Here is a 15,979-nt window from a genome sequence, read left to right as displayed (position 1 = left end):
TACCTGCATAACTGAAGAAAATTCGTACTATTTTACAGTAACTTTTCTGTAAGCAATAGTATAAAGTAACTGACAATATTACATTATTTCCTGATCACTGGAGTTCAACTCCATTTGAAATCCATGACTGATTTGTCAGACTGGGAACTGACATTAGTTCCTGTGCAAATGTAGCATAGAATATTAAAGAAGCATGTCTTATTTTCCAGATGAAGCTTCATTCAGTTTTCATTGTATGTACTGAGTAATTTACCACATGCGTCATCGCTCTGTCTGATGTCATATGCCAGAGGCTTATACATATAGCACGTAGCTGGATGGAAGACTGCCAAAAAAATTTGCTGTAATGAAAAATTAAAGGAAAGAGCATCACCTGAATTACTGACTGACTCACTTGCTGTTATGTGACCCAGCAGTTTGGTCATGACAGCGGCAGTTAAAAACCACTGGCAATTCTCTAGTCTCTTCCAATTTGCATAGCTATTTATACCCATGTACTATGGGCATAGTATGTTACTTTTCTCTTTGCATAAATTGCATACTCTCATTACTTGGGTATAAAAACAACACAAAAATACAAGCAGAGGAGTATTGGGCCTTGTATCTCTGATGAAGTGACAAATTGCAATAATTAATGGTTAATGAAATCTCTATGCCACCATGAGTAGCCTTACTAATGCTAAACCTATATGTCTCCTATATGTCTATTTATTTTTCTCCTAGTGTTTCAGTAAGCAGGAATAGTATTCTCCACGTCTCCTAAACTATTCAATACATTTGCTTTGCACTATCAAAAAGTAGCTGTGTTCCAATATAAAAATGCTTGCATTTCAGCATGGTGATTGTATCAGTTACCTGGCTAGTTATGGTATGATTTGGAGATTCAGTATGAAAAGACCAAAATAAATGTGGAAGTTGCCTGAAATACTCTTAACAACAAGCTATTTACTTCTACAGAAGTGCAACACATCTTAATACAAATAAATTATTGAGTGGGCAGGTTCTACTCTATTAATATATTATCCAAATATGCACAATTTTCATTTACATCCTTATGAAAATATTTATGATGAATGTTATCTAAATTTCTAAAGGATGTGCTAACAAATTATAGAGTCAGTTACAGAATTGGAACTTTCCATTGTTTACTGTTTTAAAACAGTAGTATGTTGCTAGGCAATATTAAGCTTTAAACAGTAATACTGAGCCTGAGTTTTGCAGAAAGTACATGCAGTAGTGACGGGACAATGAACTAATTGTGGTCATCTCAAGCCATATGAAAGATGTTTTAGACGCCTCACTAAATTTTAATTTGGAAAATATGTGCTTAGATGTTTAGAACCATTCTGTCTGGCGTAAGACAACCTTACTGCTTAAGTGGTACTTACATGGAACATAAGGGTTCCCAATATCTTATTAAAAAAGCTGAAAAGAAAGAAAATTCTCAGGTTGTGGAAGATTACAAATGAATTTAGGAAACCTTGCAAATTTCAGTGTCCTTCTGTCAGACACTTTGTATGCATGAGATCAAATTTACTTCACAACCTATGCCTAGACTAATATTACTACTGAAATTCAATTACAATTTTAACATTGTAATAGAAGACTACTGAAAGTTTATCAAGTAATATATTGTGTAGTGTTTAACATGTAATATTTTAACACTTTAAATTACCATTAAGTACAAGATTAAAGTGTTTTAATTAATTTAAACCACTATAGAAGTAAAAAAAAAAAAAAAGGGAATTCTTTCACTTCAGAAATACTATTTACTTTTTCTTTAAATAAGGGGATTTATTTTTATAACTTTGTATTTGATGTATTACAAGATACAAACTTTTCCCATACTTAACCAAAGCAGCAACTAAAATTTCTTCTACAGCTTGCTGCTCTAGGCAGCCTAGTGGCTGCTTAGTAGATAGCACTGAAGACTTCAGAGATGGAAGACTGCTGTTAGAAAACACCCCAAAGTGTTTTTCCTTTAGTTAACAGCATGACTGAAGCAAAGATACCACATGAATCATCCATCCTGTAGAAATCTTGCCCACCCTGCACTGTTATCAAAGTTAGTGGGATGAAAACAGAAAGTACAGCTACTACTAAGGCACAAGGATGGAGGAAAACTGGTAAAACTGAAGAGCTGAATTAAGATGATAGGAATTATCAGTCTCTCCAAGTCAGATACCTGGTTGTAATGCTGTGAAGGTCACTTTGGCTCTTGCCCTTGCTAAGGTCACTATAATAAGGTAAAGCTGACAATGAATTCCTCTTACAGGCTTATGAATATATAAAACCCTAAATAAAACACTAATGTAGTTTTCTTTTAAACTTCAATTACACAGGGATAACAGTTTCACAGTCAGTTTTCTCACTCAGCAATTTGTCTACTGGGACAACTGTGAATATTACAGAAATAATGGCACATATTATGCAATTCCTCATGACTGCTTTTTTGAAAAGTAGTATGATTCTGCAAATTTTTTGGGTAATTACAGAGAAGACTTGCATATAAAATTAAGTAATACTTCTATATAATGACTATAATGAATGACAATTTAATGGATTCTTCCAAAAACAATTATATAGCATACAATTTAAACTGAAGATTTAAACAAAACAGTACATATCTTTCCATCTGTAAATTAATACCTAAAAATCTGTTCTAAAACTTGTGCATTTAAATAGATTCTTTTCACTCAGGAATTTCAAAATTCTCCAGAGCAAATTGTCAGTACAGATGACCAGGGGTCCCTATATTTATTAAACTGGATGACCTGACAGTAAAACTCAGTTAAGGCTCTTGGCATAGGTGAAACTTCTTCCCACTCAGACCTACTACTGTGGTAGACTTGAACTTCATCTGTGATTTCTTCTGGAGCATAATCACCGCCTAATATATAAATTTTGTCTTCTGTCCCAACTGCCCCTGCATTAAAGCCAGCACATTCAAAAGATCCTTCCCCTTTCCAAACACAGGTTTCTGGGCAAAAACTGTAGACCTTGTAGGTGGAAAGATCACATATGTACAATGTACAGTTCACTGGAACAGCTTTGATTAGAGTTGCATGGAAAAATTGCCCAAATTCTGCTACAAGCTCAGACCACTGATCAGTCATAGCATTATACTTAAAGAAACAGTCAAGAGATGGATTAAAGGCATCAGTAATCTCTACTTCTGAGCCAAGGACGTAAATTATATTCTGACATGCACTTGCTTCTGGATAGTAGATACCCCTTGGTAATTGACTTACAGATTTCCAATCTTTGGAAAGAGGATTGTAAGATTCTACATCCAAAAGACTTCGGGTTTCTTGAGCTCCTCTGGTCTTTCCACCTATTACAAACAGCTGGTTTAAGGTTACAACAGATGTGTGCATTGTCCTTGGTTTTTTCATAGCTGACACTACGGAGAATTCATTGCTGACTGGACAGTAGCACCAGGTTTGGTCAGTGGCATCATGAAATGGTTCAGCAATATGAAGCCTGACAGTCCTATAACAATTCCCTTTGCATCCTCCAGTCATAAATATTTTTTCTCCATAGCTAGATAAACTTGACCCTGGAAGATCAATCATGTGCGTTTGTGGTAGTTCTTTCCATTTATCTGTTTTGATGTTGTAGCAGAATGTATGTCTGTTTTCTCCATCTTCATCAGTTTTATGAACAAATATATATTTTTCTGTTGTTGAAGGACGTGCATCGGGAAACAGTCCACTAAAGTTTTGCACACTTTTAACTGCATCACTGATTATTACTGAGCAATTAGCACTCTTAAGTAAGTGTTCTTCAGAATGTAAAAAGTCCTGCAAAGTCTTTTCAGATAACTGGTGTAGTCTCACTTTTTTAATCAAATTAGGCAGATATTTCTGTCGTGTTTCTAAGTTGTGTTTGGTCCACTGAAGGACAGCTTTCAACACTGATTCTTCCTCAGGGACATTTAGTTCATCAGCCTCGAGACATTTTTGTAGTATCTCAAAATTCATCTCCAAAAAATCACTTGATCTGAGCAGCAAGGAAAAGTGGTGCTGTACAAAATCTAGCGCATGATCAAATAAGCGGACAGAACCATAGCTTTCTGATAGAGAAAGCAACTGTAAGCAATTCACAAGATCGATACTTTTTATTAGAAAGTCACTGCAAGCTTTGGAAAGGAGTGAAACTTGAAGAAATGACGACAGTTGGAAGAGCATTTCCACATTATCATCTGTTATCTCTGTTTTTCCTGTGTAAGCATAATCAAGAAAAGCTTTCACTGCCTTGGGTGATAGATTACTAATAGTAACATTGCCATCATCTCGTTCTTTCATATTAACTTCAAACATGGCTCTGTGAATAAAATATAGAAGATATACACACAAATTAAAGATCTAGCAAACATCAGAGAACACTGATGTGAGAGGAAGGAGACAATCAGGAGCATATAACAAGGTGGGCAGGCTGTATAGATCTTAACTGTGGAGGTTTTAATAATTAAGAACAATGCATTTGCTTGATATGGTTGAAGTAAAAAGGAGTGGTGCTATGAACATACTCAAAGTGATGGCTCATAAAAATGATAGCAGCACCTGTGTTTTGTATGGATTTTCACAGAAAGAGATGAAGTCTACAGCTCTCAGTGTGGGCAAAAAATGTGAAATTGTTAGGGACAGCATCAGTTTCAACAGCTTGAGAAAGAAAGGCTGATTTAAGAAATATATAGTAAAAAAGCCCCATGATTTAGGTCATGCACTGTGGATGAATACAGAAAATGAGGTGAAAAAAGGCCTTCCAAACTGCAGGCTGAGCAAATGGCAGGATGGATGATGGGTGCATTCCTCAGTAATAAAAGTGGGTGAGGGGTGAGTGGGGAGAACAAATATGAGGAAATTTAATTCTTGCTTTAGAGTTGACAGATAGATGTATGGGTACAGACAGACGTCAAAAAAAAATGAGCTTTCAACATAGGATTGGATGATACAATGAAACTTGTGCAGAAAGTAGATTGTGACTGAATACAAAGACAATGGTTGAAATAATGGAACAAACATTATTGATCAGTAGACCTGTGCACATTTTATTAATTTTTTGAGTCCTTTATTACTAAATATTTAATAACTAACTCTTTCACAATCTAACGTGGCAAGATAACATAATTAAGGTTTTTCAAGCTGGTAAGTGCTGGCAACAAAATAGTGCTGCAACATCACCTGCCCTACCCTCCCAGAGCCTAAGCATCCGGCTGTGGTAGCAACAGCTCCTGAATTGGACAAAAGATAATATATAACCTGGGCTAGTAATATACCGTAGGTAGTCCCTCTTAAAAAAAAAAAAAGAGTATTACTTCATAGTTCTGTTATATAATTAGTATCTGTATAGTATATGATTTTTAAATCCCGTATTTTTATGAAGCAAAATAGAAAAAAAAAATCACTATGTATAGCATACTCTTTGGGAAGTGAAGATCAGGTAAAGCAGGAACTTGTGTGACCTCCCGAACAAGGACGTGAAATTACAATAGGACTCTTATGTCCCAAAGACCTTTTTGCATACTAAATGGCAATCCATAGAATCCTTTCCTCATTAACCCGAGAACTATGATAGTTCTCTAAATCTCTACTTTTCTCTAAATTACAGAGTAAAATTGAAAGGGTGCTGGAAGTTTGGGAAATCTTTGTTCACATGCAATAGCAACTGAACAGTACTAGTAGAAGGACAGCAATCTAGGCAAAGGCTTCGATTCTGAAAGCTAAGAAGCAGGAACAAAATGTTGCTGAATCTTGGGTTTAAATAATGAAACCAAAACAAAGAGAAGTCCAAAGGCCAAGGAAAACAAAAGGTGTTTCCTTTTAAAATTTATCTAGTGAACCTAGTTACTTCTTAAGGCAATAAATGGGCCTTGCATTTCAGGACAAATTATGAATTTGATGGCTGCTGCTATCAACTGTTAGACACAGGGAGAGGTCTCTCCTGGCAAATTTTAACCTGAAGAGCCTGTAGGTAGTGAAAAGGCCACATATGTTACCATGTGCTTAACTTCAGTACCAAAAATTACCACTGGAAGCTATTTCATGCTAATATTCCTTTCTATCAGGGCACCTCTGTGCTGTCAAGCAATAAACACTTGAAATGAAAGTAGTTCTGTGTGTCAGAGAAAAAACAAATTTGCTGCTATACTGGAGAAACAGCTTATTTCATATGCATTCTTCTTTTTTCAGTAGTCCTAACAACACATCTAGCCTGTGTCCTCTGTCATATATGATAGACTCCCACAGACCATGCAATGCTCCAGGCCATTTGAAAATAACACTTGACACCTATGCATGGGCAAGTAAATCAAGCTCATTAAGTCATTTCCAGGAACCCATTTTTTCGTTGTTACAGCATCTTAGCTTTGTGTTTTAGTAAAGAACATATTTGGAGACACATTTTCAGTGTGGAATTGCAAGTTTGAGCCTTACAAATGAAAAGGTTAACACGGTGGTTGACCACAACAACCCCATGTAATGCTACAGGCTTGGGGAAGAGTGGCTGGAAAGCTGCCTGATGGAAAAGGAGCTGGGGGTGTTGACCAACAGCAGGCTGCATATGAGCCAGAAGGGTGCCCAGAAGGTCAAGGCCAAGAGCATCCTGGCCTGCATCAGAAATAGTGTGTCCAGCAGGTCTAGGGAAATGATCGTCCCCCCATACCTGGCACTGGTGAGGTTGCACCTCAAATACTGTGTTCAGTTTTGACCCCTCACTACAAGAAAGCCATTGAGGTGCTGGAGCGTGTCCAAGGAAGAGCAGCTGCTGAAGGGTCTAGAGCACAAGTCTTAAGAGGAAGAACTGAGAGAACTGGGGTTGTTTAGCCTGGAGAACAGGAGGCTGAGGGGAGACCTCATCGCTCTCTACAACTACCTGAAAGGAGGTTGCAGCGATGTGGGTGTCAGTTTTTCTCCCAAGTAACAAGTGATAGGACAAGAGGAAATGGCCTCAAGTTGTGCCAGGGGAGGTTTAGATTGGATGTTATGAAAGAATTATTTACTGAAAGGGTTGTCAAGCATTGGAACAGGCTGCCCAGAGAAGTGGTGGAGTCACCATCCCTGGAGGTATTTAAAAAACTTGTAGATGTTGGACATGGTTTAGTGGTGGAGTTGGCAGTGTTACGTTAACAGTTGGACTCAATTATCTTAAAGGCCCTTTTCAACCTAAATAATTCTATGATTCTATAATGTTCTTCATAAATTAATATCCTGTATGTGAATGATCTGCCTGCCCCTTAAGAATGCATAGCTTTAAGCACCAAAAGGAATATCACAGATCCAGTTCTTGCTGAAAGGCTGAAATCTGTAGAAAAAATATGGTATCTGTTTAAATACTTCTGAAGACAAACTATTATACTGACTACTCATCTTAGACAAAATCCAGCCCCATTCCAAAACCATGTAGAATTTATCCACAATTGCTCTATGCAAGGTGTATTTGTAATCAACCTATTATGTTTCACAATATAAATGTGTCGAAGTACATAGACTGTCCTACACAAAGTCAAACAATACCCCTGCAGACCTGCAAGTACAGATACAGGCAACAGATATGTCTTAAAGATACACAACTTCTGTCAATTCTAGCTAACAGTAGAACCACGCACTTATGGTTTGACATTTGTGTTTCAGAGTATAGACTGCTGTCTGAATCTCAAATTCAGAGTCCTCATGTCACTTTGGAAATACAAACAGATGCATTTGGGGTATGGTTAGGCATTTAACACTGTAGTTTTGTTTTGGTTCTTTTTTTGGCTATCCTTAATGTGATGGTTGAACTTTTGCTCAAAATTCATGAGACATATATATGTTGTGATTATTTATTTTGTAATTCCTGTAATTATATTCCTTCCCTCCCTCCCTCCCAGAGAACTTACAATCCATCTCCTGCAAACTCATGCCAAAATTAGGTTTACCTGAAAAAATCACTGCACGCTGCCAGTACACAACGATGACAAGGAATTATTTCATCTTTCACAAGAATTTTAAAGTCAAAAAATATATTTTGTTCTCTGAACTTTTGTAGTACTTTTAGAATTTGTTGTCCATGACCTTCAGCCACTAAGGAATTGATTTTATTTTCAGGAACAGATATTCCATTGCAAATAGGTCTGCTGATATAATCCCGTTGATTGGCCATGGTTTCTTCAATCTAGCCCTGAAACTGAAATGGAAAAAAAAGTAATTGATTCTACAGTCTTAATGTTTAAAGAAAATTAAAAAAACCCCAATATACCATAAAACAAACAAATTCCCAGCACTGAATTTGGTTTATAAGTCCTATACACAGTTATAAATTTGTGTTTTAAGTGACTTTTACACTGAATTTGATAATACTTCTACTTTGCAAAATATATATGCATAGCATACTTTGAAAAGCAAAGTATCTGACACATATCAAAGAACAACTCTAAAAATAGTACCCACCTGTAGGAATTCTTTCAATAAAGTCCACAGGAAGCACACCAAGGAGTGTGTTAAAATCTTTAATGGTCATTTAAGAGAAAGACTAGCTCTAGGCTTAACCTCAGAAAACCCCACTCTTACAATCAGATGTAAAATGAAGATGCAAAAGGAAAACTTTGTTACATAGTTTTAGATTCCAAAAGGCTCATCTGTATACTTATAAATCCCCAAACTCAAAGCAGACCAATGGTCGTTCTACAGCTTACAGTGGAAGGGAGGTACAGGCTACTAGACAACTCTAAGTGGATTCCCATTAGGCACTCTGGACTAAAATAACAGAATACAAACAAACACAGACAGCCTGGCCTAATCATAGGATTGCTGAGCCTTACCAAATGGGGTCATTTAGAGGCAGTTTGGTGACAGTACAGCTTTGAGTGTTTAGTCAATTCATACTGATTTTATCTTGTACCTCTAGTCCTGCTATGAAGCTGTATGTTTGCTTACAGCTTATGCTGCACACAGTGAGCTTCATTTACAGTGGCATAAATTAACTGGCTTCAGAACTGATTTAAATTTAAGACAGTGCAATCTCCCTTTCAGCAGCCATGTTCTTCTGGTGAAAATCCCTATCCTGAAGTGCATTGTTTGTATGGTAAGTTGAGCTTCATTATTTTTTACATTAAAATACTTTACTCCACTGTGACAACATAAAGAAACTTTAAACAGGAGTATATTTTATTTACACCTATTTAAAAACTATGTATACTGCGACAGATGCATAAACTGCCCTTACTGCAAATTTGAGTCAAGCTTCCCTATTTTAAAGCTTAAGGAAACATTCCAAGGTTTTTCTATTGCAGGATTCTGCTTCCACAATTCCAATTAAAATTAGCAACAGATAACGGCCCACCTGAATTGACAAAGAAGGGGATAAAAAATTCCAAGCCAAACCCGGAAACCAGGAAAATATTGGTTTTGTTTTTTTAATTTCATGAAAAGACTTATTTGATAACGTGATACATTCAGAGCAAATTAAGCCATCAGGCAGTCTTCTTCATTGGGAGGTACTTTCATAGCAGACTGATCTATACTTTATCTAGTCAGGTAGCTCCAACCACAAATAGACCTCCATGTCTCCTGGAATAGAAGAGATCCATTGATCTTGCTGCCAGCACTGGCACCCTTGGAGCAGGCATCTTCTCCTTCCCATGGCCAGACTTACTCTTTCCATTCTAAGCCTGAGGAACTAGGAAAATACAGAAGAACAAGACCACCATTTATTCTGATGATGTATGGCCTCATAAACCCCAACTTCTATAAATCATAAAGCTTTTTTGAATGTCAGGATTCTCTAGAATACCCTTTTCTTATGAACATAAAAGCCTGTTCCTCAAAACACTGAATCTTCAAAAGAAGAGTTGTTTCAATAAAATTAGTTTCCCACATTTGCAATAAATGTTTTTTTTTAAAAAGTAAGTTAATTTGAAGGTTTATTTGGCATCATGTAAATTAACAGTTCTTCTAAAGGAAATGTAAACCTTTTCACAAAATTCTGGAATAGATAGTAGGTTTCTCCTTTTACATGGAATTTCTATAGCAAGCTCCAACCTACTACTTTCTGTAGGTAAAATTACCAATTTCAGTAATATTAATCTTTGGATAACCAACACAGAAACATCTAATGTCATCAAGCCCGTCTGCTATTTTAGGCAAAGACATAATCACTTTCATAAAAGCAATCTACATTTCAGAAAGTTTTCTTTTACTGACACTATTTCCACAGAAAAACTATTCCAGTACATTGGTGCCAAGACTGCAAACCTTCTTTTAATTACACAATCAACTTATTAATGCTGTCATGTACATATATTTGTTCTTCTCTCAAAATTGTAATTTTTGACTTAATTTTCCTTTGTATATTTATTCACTCATAATTATCAAGAAGTGTTGATATCTTCTCTCAACTTTTATTACAATGACCAACTGTCAAACTTTCCAAGGTGCCTTTATAAGACTGAATTTTTGTTTTCCTTATTATTTCTTGCAGTTTTCTCTTCATCCACTCCAGCTTGATCTCATATTTCTTTCACTGATATCAGATTTGTTGTACAGCATTATGGTTAAGATCTCAGCAGTGTCTCACTACTCCACTCTGCAGGTCATCCAGTGCATCCTAATCCTAATCTAGAATACCAGTGTCTCTTTACATTTTATTAAAAGCAAATTTCAGCAGTATACCTCCATCATTTTGTCCATCATTAGGGAAGATGCTAATGAATACTGTGCTATGGCTCAGCCTAAATCACCCTCCCCTCCACTCCATTAAATAAATAACTATTTAAAAATTCAATTCTCATCTCCCTTGTAGCCAGTTCCTCCTTTATTTGATAATTTTGGTACTAATTTACCACTTTATTGCATCTATTGACGATTTTAGAGCCCTCCAATATATCTTAACAATTCAGCTAATACTTGGTATGTTAAACAAGGCCAAGTAGCATTTATAATTACTTCATGTAATCTTCTACAAAGCCATGTGAATTAATCAATAGTTAGTTATATTTATAAGTATTTGATTAAGTTGCTGACAAAAGGGTAGAAAACATAGGGGGTGCAGACATATGTTGTGTAGGTCTGGAGTTCAGGAAAACTGTGTGATGAGCCTCCTTATATTTGCTCCATTTACTCCCACAGGGTTCCAGTTACAAAGTCTGTTTTTATGTGGATTACCAAGAACCAAACTCCAGCAGAGGTTCGCTAAGAGTTAGAATCTCCCACTTTTGTTTCTTAATATACAGCTGTTTGCCATACAGCTTCTTATCATGGCACGCAAACGCTATATACTCAAGCCCTCTTCCATCATCTGACCCACAGGGTACTTGTCAACAACCAGCCTTCCAGCATCTCCTGTAATGTGGCGCATCAGACCCTGAGTACTGGAGTATGTGACTGGGTATTGCCTGCGGTGAGATCAGGTGTGTTCTCTGATTTGACCAAATTCAAGCTAACTTGCCACTTGACAAGGCTTCTCTGCTTGCATACTGAATGTTTACACATCTTATACTGACAAATGCCTGGTTAGCTATTAGCTTGGTTTTATAAAAGAAACCCAAAACCTCCAAAACCAAACCACCTTAGAGTTCATACGCTTGCCCTGTTTTTCTGCTTGAAAGTCACATTAAACAAGTCGCTCACTGGCCATTACAGTGAAATTTGATTCAGACTTCAAAGTTATGAAGGTCAACCACACATAATACATGTTTGGGGAGATACACATACCTCTCAAAGCAATCTGTACAGATCTCCAGTTAAGGGCCAAGGCATTCTGCACATCTGATAGTTACATGGCAAGAAATGGTCAGTCTATGTATGGCCACAAAGCTCCTAGCAGCTGAACAAGGGAGGCTAGGGACGATAAGGTAATTTTGGTCATTACAGTGGATGAACTAACGGACTACCTTGGAGCTCCAAGGGTAAGAACATTCTTATGGTCTGTCACAAAGTCCACTACTAAGGAGCCAGACCTCATTAGTTCTGCTGTTCACAAGACCTCTCAGATTTAACACTGTCCTTCTCCCAAGATGGTAAGGGATGGAGCAGCATAGAACATAATGAGCTTGTTGACCTACATGCCAGGTAACCCACACTGAGAAGTGTGATAAGCCCAGGGTCAAAATACAAGATATAGACACATTCCCATTAATAGTATCTAACCTATTGGTAAGAAGCTACAAGAAAATGTTTAACTGACTTTAATACTTGTATACGAAGCAAACAGCAGCCAAAACCACTCACTGAGTTTCTAGGGGAATTCTTTTACTTCAACAATGCTGATGTTACCTTTCCAAAGACAGTTATAAGACATAACATAGTTATAATGTGTAACAGGAAGTCCAGCTGCCCTTTTGAGTATCAATTTCCTACTGGTATTTGTTGAATCCTAGATATTACACTACGAGACTGTAAACACAGCATACCATTAACTTTATAGGTGTCCCAGAACATCCAGGGCAGCCATTTTCAGAATATCTCAACAGGCATACACTAAAACATAACCACTGCAGTATGCCTCCTAGAAATGGTGTTCACATCCATTCCACCAGATTTGAAACAGCAAAGCAAACAGAATTGTGGAGTGAACTCTAGTTCTCACCAGAGCATTGATCAGAACTCTAATATACTCTAATATAAAGTACATATCTTCATAAACACTTTTGCTGGAAGTCAAAATAGCCTTAGATGCTGTGCCTGACAGATAAAATAGTTACAGATACTTTAATGTGCTAATGAAGTTAGACTGGTATAAGATGTGCAATTAATTCCAAGTGTATAACAGAGGAAAATTTATTAAACAAGGGAGGGCAAGGGCCTATGTAATAAGAATGAACACCCAGGTGAGGACACAGGGTACAGAATAACACTGGAGAAGATTTACACAAAACTGATTTGATCACTTTATAATAGTAAGATATATATATATATATAAAAAAACATATGTGACTTTGTAACAGCCTATGGGATGTTGTTTTGTGAAAGTACTGAGCATATATAAGTATCGTGTATACATTAAGTTAGCACTTCCTCAGAAAAAACCTTTTAGGGACATACCTCCCTGACAACAAACATGGCCAAACCTTTGTAATGGAACTGAAGCCTGAGACTGTTCCCAGCACATGGACAACAATACGCATTCAGGGAGTACAAATAACATTCTGTGTGTAGATGTTCTCTCCTCTACCAATGCAGCTGGCAAAAACAGTCTGTAAACTCAGCCTTTATTTGTTACTTTACTATTTAGAAACAATTATAAAACAATCTATCTGCTTTATCCCGAAGCACAATATAGCTGTGCTACAGCACTCTCTGTACAGCACTCTCTCACCAATAAAAAAAATAATTAATTCTTAATAGCTCTTAGCAGATATCTTATGAGAAATAAATTGTTCTTCAAGAGAACATTACCTCTGTCACTTAGCCTTCTCCCAGCTTGGATAGTATGTCTTACTAGATAGCATGATTTTAAAAAAGAGCAGTCTTAAATGCTGGTATTTTACAGCATACTTTATGTACCAATGAAGATAATTAAGACCAACAAAGATAAAGAAATTGTATACATTTCTCTAGACAAGTTTTAGAATTATTTTCATACAAAATTTAACTGTACAGTTAATGTAAGTTTTGAAAAGGTCAAGGTCAGCATTTTAAAATCTAATGTTAAAAATAAGTACTATATAATTACGTCTACTATATACCTATCAAGATGACTTGCTATTTTCATTCCTTATCTCTTCAAAGGAGGAAAAATTAGTAATTTGTTAACGATTTTTAAAGATACCACTCCCCACTACACATTTAATTTAACAGCACCTAATTTAATATTCAGCAAGATGAATGAGGGGAACAGGTATCCAAAGGATTTGGTGACACTTCTAACTGCTGAGTAAAAAAACAAGAGTAGATTGAAATGTAATTAAATTATAAATACTAATTACAAAGTTCTGTACTTGAATTATTGTTTTGACTGTCATTGACTGACTATAAAAACAGAGTAACAGAATTCCAGGTTCCTCATTGGAAATTTTGATGCAGCTCAGCCTCACAGCTTTTTCATAAATAACTGAACTTCAAAGAAAATGAATATTCAGTCAATCATTTTTAGGCCATCAAAAAAGATGCATGTGACATTCTGAGACATTTAATCCACAAAAGTGGCATTTATCAATAATATATGTTGAGACAGTATTCTAAGAAGGAAAGGTGACACAGAGACTTTAAAGCTTTGGGCTCTTTAGAAATGATTGGAAAAAAAAAAAAAAAAACAGCATAAAAAAACCCCAGCATGGTACCGGTAGGAAGCAGTGAAATTGCAGTGATTCCTGGAGGCATTCCAAAAATGGACAATTCCCTCTCTGCAAGCAGTGATCTTTAATTGCATATCCTCTCAAAAACACATGAATCCATTAAGATAAAGAAAATAATCACTTAGAAGAACTCAAACTGACTGGATTTTATACTAAAGCTAAATTTCTCAAATTCATCATATTCCTTTGGAAATTATTTTCTTAGCTAAAAAAAGTTCAAGAACTCTAATCTTCATTTTCAGGGAAAAAAAAAAAAAAGAATTAAAATGCCATCCTGTACCTCTTATTGCAGCAAAAATAATGACTGTAGATTCTGGAAGACGAAATTAGTACTTTTACTGGGCTCTGTAGTCTGTCATTCCTGTATGTCATTAAAATATGTATTTTTTTCAAAACATACATGAAATATTATGCATACTTACAGAATAATTTAGCATATTTTATCATAGTATGTTTTACTTATAATAAAAATATTGAATATATTCATAATTAAAATACATATTATGCAGTGCATCTTGAACACCAGTTTGCACTTACACTTGATGCTTATTAAAAAAAAAGATCAGTAAATCTGCAAGTGAAAAAAACTGATACATGTTTACATTTCTGTAAGTATAAAGCATGGAAAAGTCAAACCTATTAATGAAACCTAAGGGTTTGCTTGGAACTAGGTAAGATCCACATTCCATTAGTATTATCATGTATCAGTACCTAAATACAGATATGGCCACAACTTCCTCTTCAAAGTGTGCAGGATATGTAATGCCTCAGCTACAATTTGATATTGGTGAATAGCATTTTCCTGGGGTGTTGTTTTTTTTTTTTTGACTGTGCCAAATCCTTTTCTGCTGTCAGTTAACTTTTTCTGTCTTTGGATAATTAATAAGGGACTATGTGTGACATCCTTTGCTTGACCAAGTCATGAAGAAAAATAGGAATAATGTTTTAAAATAAGTGAATTACACTACTGATTTCTTGATGAAAAACTTTTCCCCCCAAATGTTACTTCCGTCTTTAAAACACGTTGCAAAGACCAACTTATACTCAGTTATAGATTTTAGGCAGAAAGACAGCAGTTCTGGCCTGGGTAGAAACAGCACTTTTTCAAATTAACAGGGAGCTGGGAATCCTAAACAACAACAACAAAAAAGAAAGATTCTATGAAATACCGGAAATAATGTAATTTTCAAATTTTTGCGTCATTTGTACATGGTCAATATAGAACGGTTGCACCATAAATATTTCTAGAAGTAAGAAATGGGAAGAATGGTCATAAATTTTCAAATAGACCCTAAATGTTTAGCTATGGTCCAACTTCAAAGGTAAACGATGATGTACCTTTTGATGATTTACTGATGGCCTGCAATTGAGGGCACACGGGAATCCAATTCTGACAAGCACCATTACAGTTCTTAACAGAACAAAGAGCACGGGATATAAAAGGCTTTTGTTTGGACGTAATCTCTAGAAGCCAGAATCAAACTAGGGTGATGCAGTACTTTGCATCTCTGTGTGAACAATCCTCTCCTCTCTTCTCTACAAAGCAGCGAGTCCAGGGAAGGCCGCCCCCGCTGCCACACATCTGCCGGGGGCCGGGACGGTTCCTGAGGAGCACGGATGGACTAAAGGCAACGGTCGGGCCTCTGGGACACCAGGGGAATCATCTGGCGCCAGCGGATATCGATGCTACGAAGAGCCCCCAACGGC

At 36.3% G+C, this 15,979-nt stretch overlaps 1 protein-coding gene across 1 annotated transcript; it reads right to left on the bottom strand.

The window, feature by feature from the left end:
* Positions 1-2,459: 2,459 nt before the first annotated feature.
* Positions 2,460-9,382, bottom strand: KBTBD3 (kelch repeat and BTB (POZ) domain containing 3). Its single transcript, XM_010072732.1, has 3 exons — positions 9,322-9,382; positions 7,919-8,166; positions 2,460-4,326 (listed from the first exon to the last, which is right to left on the bottom strand). The coding sequence occupies exons 2-3, from the start codon at positions 8,140-8,142 to the stop codon at positions 2,706-2,708; spliced, it is 1,845 nt and encodes a 614-aa protein (XP_010071034.1). The 5' UTR covers positions 8,143-8,166; positions 9,322-9,382; the 3' UTR covers positions 2,460-2,705.
* Between the last annotated feature and the right edge of the window lie 6,597 nt (positions 9,383-15,979).

This window comes from Pterocles gutturalis, unplaced genomic scaffold (genome assembly GCF_000699245.1).
Source record: "Pterocles gutturalis isolate BGI_N339 unplaced genomic scaffold, ASM69924v1 scaffold28612, whole genome shotgun sequence".
NCBI classification, from domain to species: Eukaryota; Metazoa; Chordata; class Aves; order Pterocliformes; family Pteroclidae; genus Pterocles; species Pterocles gutturalis.
The sequence above is the reverse complement of the archived record's forward strand: the minus strand, read 5'-3'. Positions and strand labels throughout refer to the sequence as shown.

Coding starts and splice junctions, on each gene's coding strand:
- KBTBD3 (XM_010072732.1), bottom strand. CDS start 8,142: ATGGCCAATCAACGGGATTATATCAGCAGACCTATTTGCAATGGAATA. Junction 4,327..7,918: donor GCGTGCAGTGATTTTTTCAG/GTAAACCTAATT, acceptor TTTTATTCACAG/AGCCATGTTTGAAGTTAATA.